The sequence below is a fragment of the Aspergillus stella-maris genome, assembly GCF_047715825.1.
Source record: "Aspergillus stella-maris strain CBS 113639 unplaced genomic scaffold BDV14scaffold_58, whole genome shotgun sequence".
Lineage (NCBI taxonomy): Eukaryota > Fungi > Ascomycota > Eurotiomycetes > Eurotiales > Aspergillaceae > Aspergillus > Aspergillus stella-maris.
In genome coordinates this window covers 91837-105044 of record NW_027396852.1, presented here as the reverse complement: position 1 = coordinate 105044, position 13208 = coordinate 91837, and the positions used below count along the sequence as shown (strand labels likewise).

The 13208-nt window shown below is 50.4% G+C and overlaps 4 protein-coding genes across 4 annotated transcripts; 2 read left to right on the top strand and 2 right to left on the bottom strand.

The window, feature by feature from the left end:
* Positions 1–769: 769 nt before the first annotated feature.
* Positions 770–5252, top strand: BDV14DRAFT_191953 (Six-hairpin glycosidase-like protein; the record flags this gene model as incomplete). The annotated part of the gene is made up of 12 exons (XM_073771568.1): positions 770–998; positions 1054–1340; positions 1389–1485; positions 1535–2172; positions 2226–2784; positions 3055–3169; positions 3279–3577; positions 3608–4080; positions 4134–4620; positions 4675–4796; positions 4852–5121; positions 5217–5252. The coding sequence occupies 12 exons, from the start codon at positions 770–772 to the stop codon at positions 5250–5252; spliced, it is 3612 nt and encodes a 1203-aa protein (XP_073624839.1).
* A 3093-nt stretch (positions 5253–8345) lies between these two features.
* BDV14DRAFT_179459 (uncharacterized protein) lies at positions 8346–9504 on the bottom strand. Its single transcript, XM_073769769.1, has one exon. The coding sequence runs from the start codon at positions 8784–8786 to the stop codon at positions 8580–8582; it is 207 nt and encodes a 68-aa protein (XP_073624838.1). The 5' UTR covers positions 8787–9504; the 3' UTR covers positions 8346–8579.
* Positions 9505–9723: 219 nt separating this feature from the next.
* BDV14DRAFT_210841 (cytochrome P450) lies at positions 9724–11653 on the bottom strand (the record flags this gene model as incomplete). Its single annotated transcript, XM_073775982.1, has 6 exons — positions 9724–10106; positions 10178–10808; positions 10873–11002; positions 11059–11199; positions 11251–11281; positions 11340–11653. The coding sequence occupies 6 exons, from the start codon at positions 11651–11653 to the stop codon at positions 9947–9949; spliced, it is 1407 nt and encodes a 468-aa protein (XP_073624837.1). The 3' UTR covers positions 9724–9946.
* Positions 11595–13089, top strand: BDV14DRAFT_179452 (uncharacterized protein). Its single transcript, XM_073769768.1, has 3 exons — positions 11595–12244; positions 12319–12675; positions 12747–13089. The coding sequence occupies exons 1-3, from the start codon at positions 12064–12066 to the stop codon at positions 12785–12787; spliced, it is 579 nt and encodes a 192-aa protein (XP_073624836.1). The 5' UTR covers positions 11595–12063; the 3' UTR covers positions 12788–13089.
* The last annotated feature ends 119 nt before the right edge of the window (positions 13090–13208 follow it).

The window sequence follows — 13208 nt, the reverse complement described above, 5'->3', positions numbered from 1 at the left end:
CTCATCACTTCCAAATACTCCACCGCGATACTCACCATGAGAGCCGCTCCACAAGATGCACTGTTGACTTCTCCAGTGGACCCTTTGTTTGAATGGAATCTTGGATAACTCGTGCTACTACTGCTCGGAGTGCTCGAGACGCCGACAGACGTATATATAGACCGATCCTCGTCTTCGAATCATTAAGCCAGGCGCATACTGTTAACTCAGACAACTTATACAATCCCGCTACGTCTGGCATCATCTTCCCTTTCCGACGGTAGCATTCTTGCGCACTTGGGCCAGCTGGAACCCATGACTTCAGCTTCTCATCGTTCGCCAAACGGTCGCACGGAGCAAATCCCGTCAGTAATCACGAGACCATGAGCCGGTTGAAATAGAGAAGACGACAGCTCATGTTGACGCCTTCTACCTTGGAATCTTTATCATACGAGGGCATCTTGTGGAATGATGCAGCAGAGGTGGTCATGTATCTTTGTAGAGACATATCATCAGCTAAAGACTAAATCGCATAATCAAGGGGCACGACACAGAAAAACAACAACACGAAAATGATTTTGGCTCTGAATGAAGTGATGGCTTCAAAAAAGCGGCGATTGACCGTAGAGTGAGGCGCGCATCACTTGACTCCTCTCGGACCTCGTCCTCCCACCTCACCTTCCCGCCGCACTTCGTCCACACCTTTCTTCTCCAGCCACCTATTGACCACTAGCACTAGAGATTGACCTTGCGAGAGCTCGACTTGGTTAATCAAGGGCTATACCACGAAATGGCCATGCTTCCAGTCTTCTCTCAATTCATCGTGCTTGGGTTGCTGACGCTGTGGGTGACACATGGACCCCGCACCAACACCCAACCTAGCCTGGATAGCTGGCTTAATAGCGAGGCAACTATTGCTCGTACCGCTCTTCTTGACCTCATCGGCGACAATGGAACATGGGCCCAAGGAGCTACTATAGGTGTGCTAGTGGCAAGTCCGACCCGCTCAAACCCAGATTGTATGTCCACTTCAATAATAGACGCTATCACGAAACACTTTGCTGACTTGCCTAGACTTCTTTACCTGGACCCGAGACTCCAGTCTAGTATTTCGAACTCTAATTGAGCTGTTTAGAGCTGGCGATACCGATCTTTTACCGATAATTGAGGAATGGATATCCTCACAAGCTCGGATACAAGGTGTGGAGAACCCCAGCGGTGGGCTGGCTGATGGACAAGGAATGGGCGAGGCAAAGTTTGGAGCCGACGAGACAGCGTTCGCTGGTTCATGGGGCCGGCCACAGCGTGATGGCCCCGCGTTGCGGGCAACAACCATGATTGAGTTTGGGTGGTGGCTGCTGGTATGAATTGTCCCTGTACTGGCTCAATCTGTGACTGACGGCTAGTAGAGTCAAGGGTATCACCAAGTGGCCAGGGATATTGTGTGGCCGGTCATTCGCAACGACCTGGCTTATGTGACTCAGTACTGGCACTGGTCAGGGTTCGGTAAGATTGTCTTTTATGCAGACCCTTTCCCCCATATTGACTTGAGTAGATCTATGGGAAGAATCTTACGGACGATCCTTCTTCACCCTGTCCGTAACCCACCGCTCTTTGGTGGAAGGAGGGCTCTTTGCGCGAAGCATAGGTGTTTCTTGTCCCGAATGCGAGTCGATAGCTCCACATGTCTTGTGCGTGTTGCAAAAATTCTGGACCGGGAGGTTTATCCGGAGCAATCTGGATACTAGTCGGTCTGGCAGAGATGCTGGCACTCTTCTGGGAGTCATCTACAATTTCAATCCTCGCGCGCAATGCGATGACGCTACTTATCAACCATGCTCGGAGCGAGCTTTAGCAAATCACCACCGGCTAACTGATACCTTCCGAGACTTGTATGAAATAAACGCGGACCGCACTCAGGACCAAGCTGTTGCTATTGGTCGCTACCCCGAGGACCAATATGCCGGAGGCAACCCGTGGTTTCTATGCACGTTGGCTGCCGCAGAACAGCTATACGATGCCATATATCAATGGAACCATATAGGCTCCATCACGATTACACAATTGTCACTCTCCTTCTTCCAAGCTCTGCACCCCTCGGTCATACCTGGAACACATTCGTCATCATCCGAGGTATATAGCCAATTGATTGATGTGGTCCAAACCTACGCCGATGGATTTGTGAGAATAGTGGTATGCCGATTTACCCGTGATATCGTTCTTCGGTTGAAGCTAATCTGGTACAGAGGAATTACACCTCTCACAATGGATCAATGTCTGAGCAGTTCTCCCGTTACGACGGCTCTCAACTCTCCGCATACGACCTTGCTTGGTCTTACTCCTCATTATTAACCGCAAATCGTCGTCGAAATGCAGTGGTACCATCTCCTTGGAGAAATGCTGGAGCTCCAAGTGTCCCACCGACGTGCTCAGCGATGACTGTGCCAGGAACATACAGCCTTGCTACAGTTACTAGCTGGCCGCCAATAGATGATTTACCAAGGGCAACATCTGCACCATGCCAGACTCCTTCGCTGGTTGCTGTGACGTTCGAACTTACTGCCTCCACGGCATGGGGTGAGGAGATAAGGTTAATCGGCTCAAGCTGGGCCCTTGGCAACTGGGACTCTGCAAGGGGGGTCACGTTCGCCACCGACCGCTATTCTGCTTCCCAGCCGATATGGTATGCGACAGTTAAACTTGGTGCAGGCCAGACGGTCGAATATAAGTATATTCGAGTCAAAGGTGGAGAGGTTTTATGGGAGGGAGATCTCAATCGACGTTTGATCGTCCCTGCAGCTTGCGGTGCAAACTCGGTTTATTTGAGGGAGACCTGGAGATAGAGTGACCGTGGTCTCAGTATGTCTTTCCCATAAGCTAACGTGAGATTCAATGAAAATGTTGTTCCAAAATCTCCAATCGTGAAAATATCCTCCATGCACGCGGATGCCGACCGGCTTGGCGCATGCTCAACCGAGACGCTCGTCGCTTATTGCGATACCCAACTCCTTCTCAATCCAGGCACAACGCCGGCGGATGAGTGCACAATTTAGATTGAACGATGGCGAGCTTCAGCTTCTGGCAGGAAACGTGCGAGTTCGCGGTGGAGCTTTACAGATCGCGTCATCGGCCCTAATGAGTTGCAACCGCTCAACCGCCGATCAATACCCTGCAGATCGCATTTAGCATTGTGACGTTCTATTCACTCCGCGCATACTTAAAAGCTGTGCGCTCGCTCCAAATGCGCACAGCAGAACGGCACCAACTCCCAAGTCAATTCCCATCATGAAGCTGACCAGCCTCGTCGCTTACGCAGGGTTGTCAACCCTTGCGCAGGCGGACCCCAAATCTCGCCCTAACTTCCTCTTTGTATTAACCGACGATCAAGATGCAACTATGAACTCAGTGGACTATATGCACCAAGTTACGAGTCGCATCCGAGATCAGGGAATTGACTTTGCAAACCACTTCGTCACAACGGCGCTATGCTGTCCCTCGCGAGTGAGCCTCTGGACAGGGCGACAAGCTCATAATACGAACGTGACCGATGTTAGCCCGCCTTACGGTAAGCGCCTCCATGATGTCAGATCCCGAAGAAGTAAACATAGGTAACTATTGAACTCTGCAGGCGGGTACCCCAAGTTCGTCTTGCAAGGATTCAACGAGGACTGGTTTCCGCTATGGCTGCAAGACGCAGGCTACAACACCTACTACGTCGGGAAACTCTTCAACTCACATAGCGTGACGACGTACAACGACCCCTTCGTCAAGGGATTCAACGGCTCAGACTTTCTTCTCGACCCATTCACCTACTCGTACTGGAACTCTAGCTACCAGCGGAACCATGAACCCGTGAAGAGTTATGCCGGGCGGTATACGACAGATGTTACCGAGGAAAAGGCCTTTGGTTTCCTGGAAGATGCTCTGGATGATCCAACGCGACCATTCTTCCTAACAGTCGCTCCAATCGCACCGCATTTTGACCAGGAGCCGAGTCGTGCTTCAGGATTGCCTCCGCAAGCACCCATTCCCGCGCCTCGCCACGCGCACCTCTTCCCCGATGCGAAAGTATCGCGCGTACCATCTTTCAACCCAGTCAACGTAAGCTCTAACCACTAGTTCCAGAGAGAGTGTAACTTACATGTATAAACTAGCAAACCGGGCCCAGCTGGATAAACCAACTATCCCACCAGAACCAATCAGTAGTCGACTACGAAGACCACTTCTACCGCCAACGGCTGCGCTCCCTTCAAGGTGTCGACGAAATGATTGAGAAACTACTCGACCGTCTCGAAGCCAGCGGCCAAGCGAACAATACTTTCGTAATTTACTCCTCTGACAACGGCTTCCACATCGGCCACCACAGACTCCCACCTGGGAAGTGTACCTCTTACGACGAAGATACCCGCGTCCCATTTTTTGTTCGCGGACCCGGGATTACGCCGGGGAGCGTTGAAACGCAAGTCAGCACGCATATCGACTTTGCGCCGACGGTATTCGAGTTGCTTGATTTGCCGCTTCGAGACGATTTTGATGGCACGCCTATGCGCATCAGGAGTGATAGTGCGGCGGTCCCGCATGAGCATGTCACTGTTGAGTACTGGGGCTCTGCAGTGTTGGAGGGAAATTATGCGAATATTAGTACGTTGCTCCTCCGTTTCCCGCGTGTGAAGATCTACCTAACACATGCAACAGTCCCTGAAAACGGCCACAGGATGTCAAACAATACGTATAAGACCGCTCGCATCGTCAGCGAAGAACACAATCTCTTCTATGCAGTCTGGTGTACGGGCGACCACGAGCTCTATGATCTAAACGTTGGTCACCTTCACTGAGTATTATTGCTTCAAGCCCACTAACGGACCCCTTTAGGCGGATCCCTACCAAATCAACAACATCTACACTAGCACCCCTTCAGCATTCACCTCCCGTCTCGACGCCCTCCTTCTCGTCCTGAAATCCTGCGCTGGATCAACCTGCATTGAACCCTGGAAAGAACTGCACCCCGATGGATCCGTGTCGACGCTCTCGGATGCGCTGAATAGTAAATATGATGACTTTTATGCCGAGCTGCCGAAGGTCAAGTATAGCGTTTGTGCAGACGGGTATATTATTGCCCTTGAGGGGCCGCAGTGGGGAGATGTTAGTGACTTGGTTGGGTACTATTAGTTGATCTTGAGGCTGCACGGGCTATGAAGTGATGTATTTATGAGATTTCATATCTATGAGGTGAATAGAGGCCTAACGGCGATACTATTTCCGAAAGAGCATGAGTCTTTTTTTCTGAGAGAATCAAAATGGCGACGTTGATGGCAAAAGGGTATGTAGTTTCTCGGCCATCCATGTCGCCCCCGCTTTGCTTTCTCTATCTTCGATACCTGCTCAAAGCAGGACATGAGGACGAAGAAGACGATGAGGATAACCGCGAGGAGGAGGAGCAGTGACCCTGACCCATCCACCATCATCGACACTGAGATAATTCCTGACCAGATACATTCCAAAGAGACCTCATAACAAACCGCAACCCCGTGAGGAATTCAAGACTTCGATCAGCCACGAATTACGACCTCTTAACAAAATATTCCACAACAAAATATCGCTGGACCAGGTCGTGGTCCAAGCCCGCGAACGCGACAAATGAGGACAATGTCGTCGAGGGCAATGTGTCGAGTGGCATCTTGCATACAGCACCACACATCCGTGAAGTAAAAGTGTAGGGCGGATAGCAAATTGGTAACAAATGGTGGCTCATATGATTGCATTCCGATCACTCGGAATAATTAATGACCAACGCCAGTGAATGTGCGCTTTGAAGTTCTTGTCAAGTCAGATAATAAAGACAAGAAGAGGATGGCGTTAAAGCTTCTGCATCTCTCGGTCTGATACAGGTTCAGACCACTTAACGACGCGCGCAGCAGCGAGCCCTCATGGTAAGGTGAAGTAAAAGTGGAACGTGGAGTAGTACGAATGTTATAAAATCAAGTGGGCCGTCCTGCAGAACGCAGAGTTTCGCGAACCCAGCATCAATATCAGTGGGAGTGGCGAGGGATGTCGCACGCCGGCAGGCCAGGTCAAGTAGTAAAGACAAGGGCGGGAACAGGAAGTAGACTTGATTTCCATGAGACAGAGTATGCCGAAGCTGGAATCGACGGAAAAATTCATGAGGATAAGCTTCAAGGCTATCCGACAGGGAAAAGAATGAGCGAGAAGATAATTGGAGCTTCGCGACGCCTCTCTGTGCATTTTTGCTGCGTCGTTTCTCGAAAGCATTTCTCGACGCTTGCTATGCTGGGATGATGCGTAAAATAAATGGTGGACATTTCGGTGCGTTAGGTGCTTATGTTGATGTGGAGAAGCAGGAGTTTGAACATGTGCAAGACGTGATTCGAATGCCAGGCATCGTAAAACTTAGGATTTGGTACGTAAGAAGAACCTCCTCTTGGGTTGATGGCCGAAGGTGCTATTGTCCATGCTAAAGAGCTTGCTCTCTTAAAGGTCTGGCATAGGACAAACACTTTATGAGAAGATGTTGCATGAGAAGATATTGCATGAGAAGATATTGTTGGTGAAAATGCTGATATGCCATGGTCGTGTTGGTCCATCAAATCCTATCAAGTGGGATGAATATAACTTGCTCACATTCGCATATTCGAGTGGTTATTCTCCGGCGACCGGGGAAGGCGGGGTGCAGTTGCCTTGGTAGAGTGAGAATTATAAACTTTGGTGTCAACAGCTGAATCGGGTTGATTGTCGCATTCTTGTACACGATGGCATTGGCTGGATCCACAGGTCGAATACTGAAAGCACTCATGTATCTCTATCTACATTGAGGGGTCGAATCCACAGGGAGTTGGAGTAGCTAGCGGCCACGCCGCTAGTGATCACACGATCTCATAGATTCGTATCAAATGCAAAACGTAGTCCCAGTTGTTGTTTTTCTGGTCTCTTGGGTCCGCAGATGCTGTAGTCTCAAATCGATACCACAGGCCGAGGAACGGCGAATGCTGAATGACGGCGGCATAGGCCTTGAGAGCGGAAGGAAAATCACTGAGCATGTTTTATCCGGATTCAGGAATGCAGTCGTCGGTCAATAAGACCAATCACACAACCGTGGCCTGAGTGGCGGATCTCTCAGAAATGCATGATTTCGAATTCTCACTTGCTGGGTGATCGATCGGTGAGCTCGCCACGGACTTTCCACTCGCCGGCCTTCAAGAAGCGTAAGTCTTGTGGCTGTTCGAAGTGATGTGTCGATGATTTCGAATATTGCTTTCGTTTTCGTTCTCTTCCATTTTAGTCCTTCCGTTGACTGGTTTGTCCACATGACGATATCGCAAACGTGACACATGTAGAAAGCAAGTAATATCATGCGGGAAAGACCAAGATGTATGGGTCTGTAGTGCTGCGCCCTAAACACTTGTCAGCACGCAAGGGAAAGGTCGGGGCAGATCGTTAACGGTACGTACCCAAGCTAGTCAAGTGATCAAAAGAGATAAATCCTCGTCGAAGCAATCCATGGCGTCAATGGCCTTCGTTTACCAACCGCCCCGTGTGAAGGGTTGTTGCAGCCATCTCGGAAAGCTTGTGACTCTCTTGCGGGACAATTTCGTCAGGTTCTCTCTTTTTCGGCGGACCTCGATGGTTTGGGAGAGATGACATGCCTATGGTATTTCTGCATGTCCACGTATCCCACAAGCGAAAGACTGCTCCGAGTCCAGTGTGTGTAGATCGTATCAGTCGCAGCTAGAGCATTGAGGAAAGTGCTCACAGTAATATACGGCGTCCATGAGTGAGGTTGAAATAAGCAACGATTGTTCCAACTGCTCGTCGCGACATGGGCCTTGGTGTGTAACTCCTTTTATGGCCGCGCCGACAGTCCAGAGGGTATCGTCTTGATTCATCATGCGTTGGAGCAAAGGGTGTCGTAACCCACAACATTTTCCGTAGGGTTAAGGCAAGTGATTTGAAAAGTAAATGGAGAGAGGTCGTAATGGCATAGCAGGCATCGTGCGGTGCTGGATCTGTGTTTATCGGGAACATGCCACGGCCCTTTGTTCCAGCATGATCTGGAGATAACATCGTGGAATAGAGAGACCTTGAGGAACTTCAAAGAAACACAGCCGAGACGGCCCCAGCATAGAGACGTAGTCCTGAGTATGATAGCAAGATGACTAGGCCACGATTCCAAATTCGAGCCCGAGGCCATGGTGGTCTTTCAGTGAATCGACCCACGGCCAAGTACGGCCAAGTAGACTCAAGTCAGGATGCACCAACGCCAATCGACCGAAACATGTTTCTGGCACCAGAGTCCGTCCCAATGGCATTGTGTCTAACGCTTCGGATACGAGCGCTATGAGGCCTTGGGAACGAGCGGAAAGGTGTGAAGACCTTTGGAAAGTCTTCGACATGGATCGGGCCGGGTAATATGGCAGCGGGGTGATTGACTGATACAACTATCCTGTGCTCTATCAGGGAAATGAAAACGGGGATGAATACATCGCATTTAAGATATTTCTGGGACATGGTCGGGGGATAAACAAGACTGAGAACGTGGGTCTCCTGATAGTATCATACTGGGTATATACGGCTCCATGTAGATATCAGAAGGTTGTAGTATGAGGCAAGAGACCGGATGAGTAGGCACGATAAAGGGATTGACTGAGAGAGTACAGAGAGGGAAGTACAGAGAGGAAAGTATACGTATAGATATAGATGGAGAAGGGGGAAACGTCAAGAGAAGAGTCGATGAGAACAGGACTTATATAGTCATCTGGCCCCTCATTGACAAGTCCATAGCATCCATACATCACTGATGAGTGTACAAGGATGGTGTCATTCGATTGCGGATGGCCATCGGAGCTTTGGTGCTGCGATCAAGGAAGTCAGGCTGTGAACCTAAATCTTGCCAGTCTGTGAGTCTGTAGTCAAGACGTTACAAGTCAAGTCGGAGACGACAGACAAAAAGAATAGCAACCAAGGCTGGATGCATGCAGGCGTCCTTATGGCGGCCGAGTTGCTGAATTGTTCGGTGGAATCTCATTGGCCTGGAAGCACCGCAAAAGCACCCCTCGGGACTCTCTCAATTTGATAGATCGCGGTGCTTCCTGCCCAGTCGTAATAGGCACGAGCAGTTCCTTGCCCGTATTCCTCCCTATTTCCAGTATTTCCATTGGTCCTGCTTGCTAGACGGCGATGGGCCTCGTGGGCAAAGTCGAGACAGTTGCGTCAGCCTTGACTCAAAAACAGTCGAGATGCGGCTTTGTTTGACCTGTTACACTGCAAGCTATAGACCAGCGATGGAAACGTTGAGCAACAGTTCAAATGCAACTCAAAGAGGCGGCTGAACGTTGCATGGGTCCCCATTGGCGCTTTGGCGTCCGACCCATGTTATCCGCAGGTTATTTTCGTCAGTTCCTCATGTTGTAACGCGAAAACGGATCGACAACTATCCGGTAAGAGACATAGAGCAAGGGAGAACATTTCGTTTGTTGTAGGACGACAGAAAGAAGTGGCGGAGAGAAGAAGTCGAATCGAAAATGCGGCGCCAGCGGGGTCAAAGCGCCAGCTCTCCGGAGGCTTCTCGCGTTGCTGCATACTTCTAACAGGGTTTCATCCACCTTCTCAATTTTTCGAACGCGACGAGGATAACTTTCGATATGGATTCAAGTAATCTTGGGGGTGACATGTGTCTTGGGAACCTAATTTTGTAGGTTTTCTTTTTATAGTATCTACAAATTTCATCAATCGGCTCTGAAACATAGTTGATGGAGGCTACAGTATAGAGTACTTTGAGAACAAAAGAATGTCTGGACCAACTGGCTGCAAGTAAGCTGGACGTACGAATGAGGGATCCCTGTCCAACACATCATCCCAGCCGTTCTCTGCATGTTGACCGCGAAGGAACCGGCCAGGCGCGTATTCTTAACAGCAACATCCCGACGACCCAATGCATGCAAGCATCACCATTTTACCTCTCACTGAAGTTCAACTTACACGTCTGCCCCAACGGCCTCGCAGAAATGATCTGGTCATCGATATCCATGCACCCACCCATGTCAGTCGCCAGCGTGGTACGGAAGCTGGAGTATACCTCCCGAAGAAGTACCTTCATCTCAACCATCGCCAAGCTGCAGGACAAACTTTAGTTAGCAATCATCAATCAAGCCAAGCAAGGGAAGGCTTGCAGGCGGGAACTTACTTTCTCCCTGTGCAGCCCCTCCCACCAACCGAGAATGCAAAGAACATCCGATTGCGCTCAGCTGCGCCTTTTTCGCCCATCCAGCGATCTGGATTGAATCTGTCGGGGTCCGGGAAGATATCCTTGTCGAGACGGTGCACGGTATACGGCTGACAGCTCACGATCGTTTTCTCAGGGACAAAGTACCCGTCAATCGATTTCCCACCGGTTGGGACATATCGAGGGAAGGACATAGGAATAGGCGGTGCAATTCGTAGACCTTCTTTCACAACAGCATCTAAGTAAGGCAACTTATCCCACGGCGTATTTCCATCCGCAGTACGTAGTTCTTCATACAACCTCTCCTGGAACTGAGCATTCTCTGGCCTCGATAATTCCCACATAAGAAAGCAAAGACCATCACCGGTCGTGTCAATTCCCGCAGCCATATGATCCTTGCACTCAGCGGCGACCTGCGCGTGGTTAAGCGGGGAGCCCTTGCGTGCTAACTTCGCAACAAGGCTTCCCTGTGCGGGATCCTGCTGCGCGGCCATGCGCAGGACATACTCATTTGTCTTTGGGGCGCGGCGCGGAATCAGACGTTGTGGGAAGTAGGGGGCTAACGATGGAAGATAGTAGTGCAGAAGGTTTTCTGTGTTTGAAGTGAGCCATAATTGCAGGAAGCATACGATGTGGTTGGTTTGAGGTAGACTTACTCTGCAGGCTCTGGTGATAGGTGAGCTCCTCCATGATTTCAAAGTCAAGGTCTGAGTCCAGCGAGCGGAGGCCGCCGGGGCTGAACATGAAATTTGTTACACCGTCGAGGGCGTAGCAGTGGAGCCATACCTGGCTGGAGTGTTAGCAAACGCTGAGCCTGAAGGGAAAGTGCTGCATCGGCATACGTAGACATCCACGCTCTCAGCCGACGCAATGCATCTCTTTACGAAATCCTTCGCCCGATCTTTGATGGCGGATACATGCTCCTCGCGAAGGATATTTGTCATAGCATATCGATCCGCAAGTTCCCGTTTACGCTGGCTGTGCTGGATGCTGTTAGCACCCCCTGCTTACGCCCATCGGTTAAGCAAACTCACAGCATGCTTGTCAAGCGTCGAGAACATAGTCCTACTCCCATTAACTCATCCCTCTCACGACGGCCTACTGCACCACAAGTTCAACTCACTTGATCCCGAATTGCCTAAACAGGTCATACAGCTCTGTCTTGTCATACCCGCTACCTCCAGAGGCGTAGATCTCGCGAATCGCCTCTAAGCTCGCGAACGAGATTTCAATGGGTGCTATCCGCACGGTCGTCCCGTACTTTCGATGTAGAGCATGGATGTAGAGACGTCTATTGGATGTGAACTCATGGTACTTGAGGACTAGACCCGTGAAGGCTGTGTACCATGGCCCTGGGACTTTAGTGACGGGGGAGCGGAGGCGTTGAATAAGGAACGCGACCAGTGACAGGCCTAATAGTAGATATGGAGTCAGCATATTGCGGTTATTTTCTCTGATGATTTATCGCCCGCGGACGAGTAGGTATAGACTACCTACCTATATACTTATCTTGGAGTCATGATCACGATAAGCAACTTATCTTCGAACCTTGTCTTATCCTAGAGAGGAAAGTTGAGGAGATGGGGAGTTGGGGTAGAGGTGCTCGACCAATTGTTGTTGCTTGATTCGCGACGTTCATGCGGGGAACTGATAAGGGATCGCTTGGAGGCGTCGGGTTTGTGGAGGCTGAGATGGACTTGTCCGGCGCCAAGAGTTCATAGAAGGTCGCTGGTTGTCAGTGAAGTTGTTATGAGTAAGTAGAAACTCTCCAGGCAGCCCGATGTCTTTTACTCCGCGTTCCCACCTTCGACACCACCTCAACCATCCACCATCTCAGACGCCAAACAATGACAACAACCCGCCTCTCAACACGCGTCTCCCTCCGCTGGCCACCAGAACCCGCCTTCGAAAACACGGATACCCTCGTCCTTTCCGTCGGAAACTGGTACGTCGATTTACGCGTCGACAAGACCACAAAAGCCATTGACTGGGCGATCGCGGGGGAACGCCTCCCCGCCAAGGACTCGAGTATGCTGCTGTCCTAGGCCATTCCCAATCTCGTCCGCCACTTATAAAGTATGCCAACTAATAACGTATTACAGATGAGGTATTATTCACGCACGAGCTCGACTCGCGAAACACATTCGGCGTCGCAGACTGCGGCTCCTTCTCCGCGCTTCCGAATGGCGACGACCTCGAGGTAGGCTCTATGCCAAGGCCTGATTTACCGGGGGCGCCGGTGAGCGAGTACGAAGAGGTTTGGAGGGAACTCCCTGTTTCTAAAGTAGGTGGCGGCATGATCGGACCGTCTTTTGTTCTCGAGAGTGTGGTCGACCGAGAGGGACTGGCTGAGGGCGATGAGAGGGAGGTCGGTCGTACGTTCATTGGTGCAACCTCCGGTAAATATATAGTGCTTCGGCAGAGGCAGGTCCTTGCTCGAAGGGACTCGAAGCTCGTCACTGTTAGTGGTGGTGAAGTTAGTGCCAGGAGGCAAGACTATGCGGAAGGGATTGGGTTTGAGGTGAAGTACAAGCTGGGTCCGGAGACAATGGCTTTGCCTACGCGGGGTGAAATACAGTTTGACACATTGGACGGGTCTCAAAAGAGGATTGTGGTTCGCGGGCTGAATTATATTGTCAATTCGTTCAAAGCTTAGGATGTGCGAGGGGCGAGTGAGCCCCTCGGCGGTGCGTAGAAATGAAGGAGGAACTGAGGTTAAACATGGTGTTTTATCGATGACTTCTATAATCATTTAGTTCCAATCGAAATAGTTTCTAAGTTTAAGATTGTTGGCGCTTAGTTTGGTTAGCATCCTACGGTACTGCGTATTTTCCGGGCAGGTTAAAGGAGGTCCAAATATATATCCAGCCTGGTGTATAACGAAGCAGGCTACGAGAGCGCAACGCCAACGCGAGAACAGACAAGTAATAATGTAATTGGCTATAGCTATGTCTCGGCCCCCAGATTCCTTGTTTACTGAAAGAATAGGCAG

Excerpts from the sequence above, each read along its gene's own strand:
- BDV14DRAFT_179459 (XM_073769769.1), bottom strand. The coding sequence starts at position 8,786 with ATGTATGGATGCTATGGACTTGTCAATGAGGGGCCAGATGACTATATA.
- BDV14DRAFT_179452 (XM_073769768.1), top strand. The coding sequence starts at position 12,064 with ATGACAACAACCCGCCTCTCAACACGCGTCTCCCTCCGCTGGCCACCA. Across the intron at positions 12,245-12,318 it reads CCTCCCCGCCAAGGACTCGA|ATGAGGTATTATTCACGCAC; the intron begins GTATGCTGCTGT and ends AACGTATTACAG. Across the intron at positions 12,676-12,746 it reads AAGGGACTCGAAGCTCGTCA|AAGCTGGGTCCGGAGACAAT; the intron begins CTGTTAGTGGTG and ends GAGGTGAAGTAC.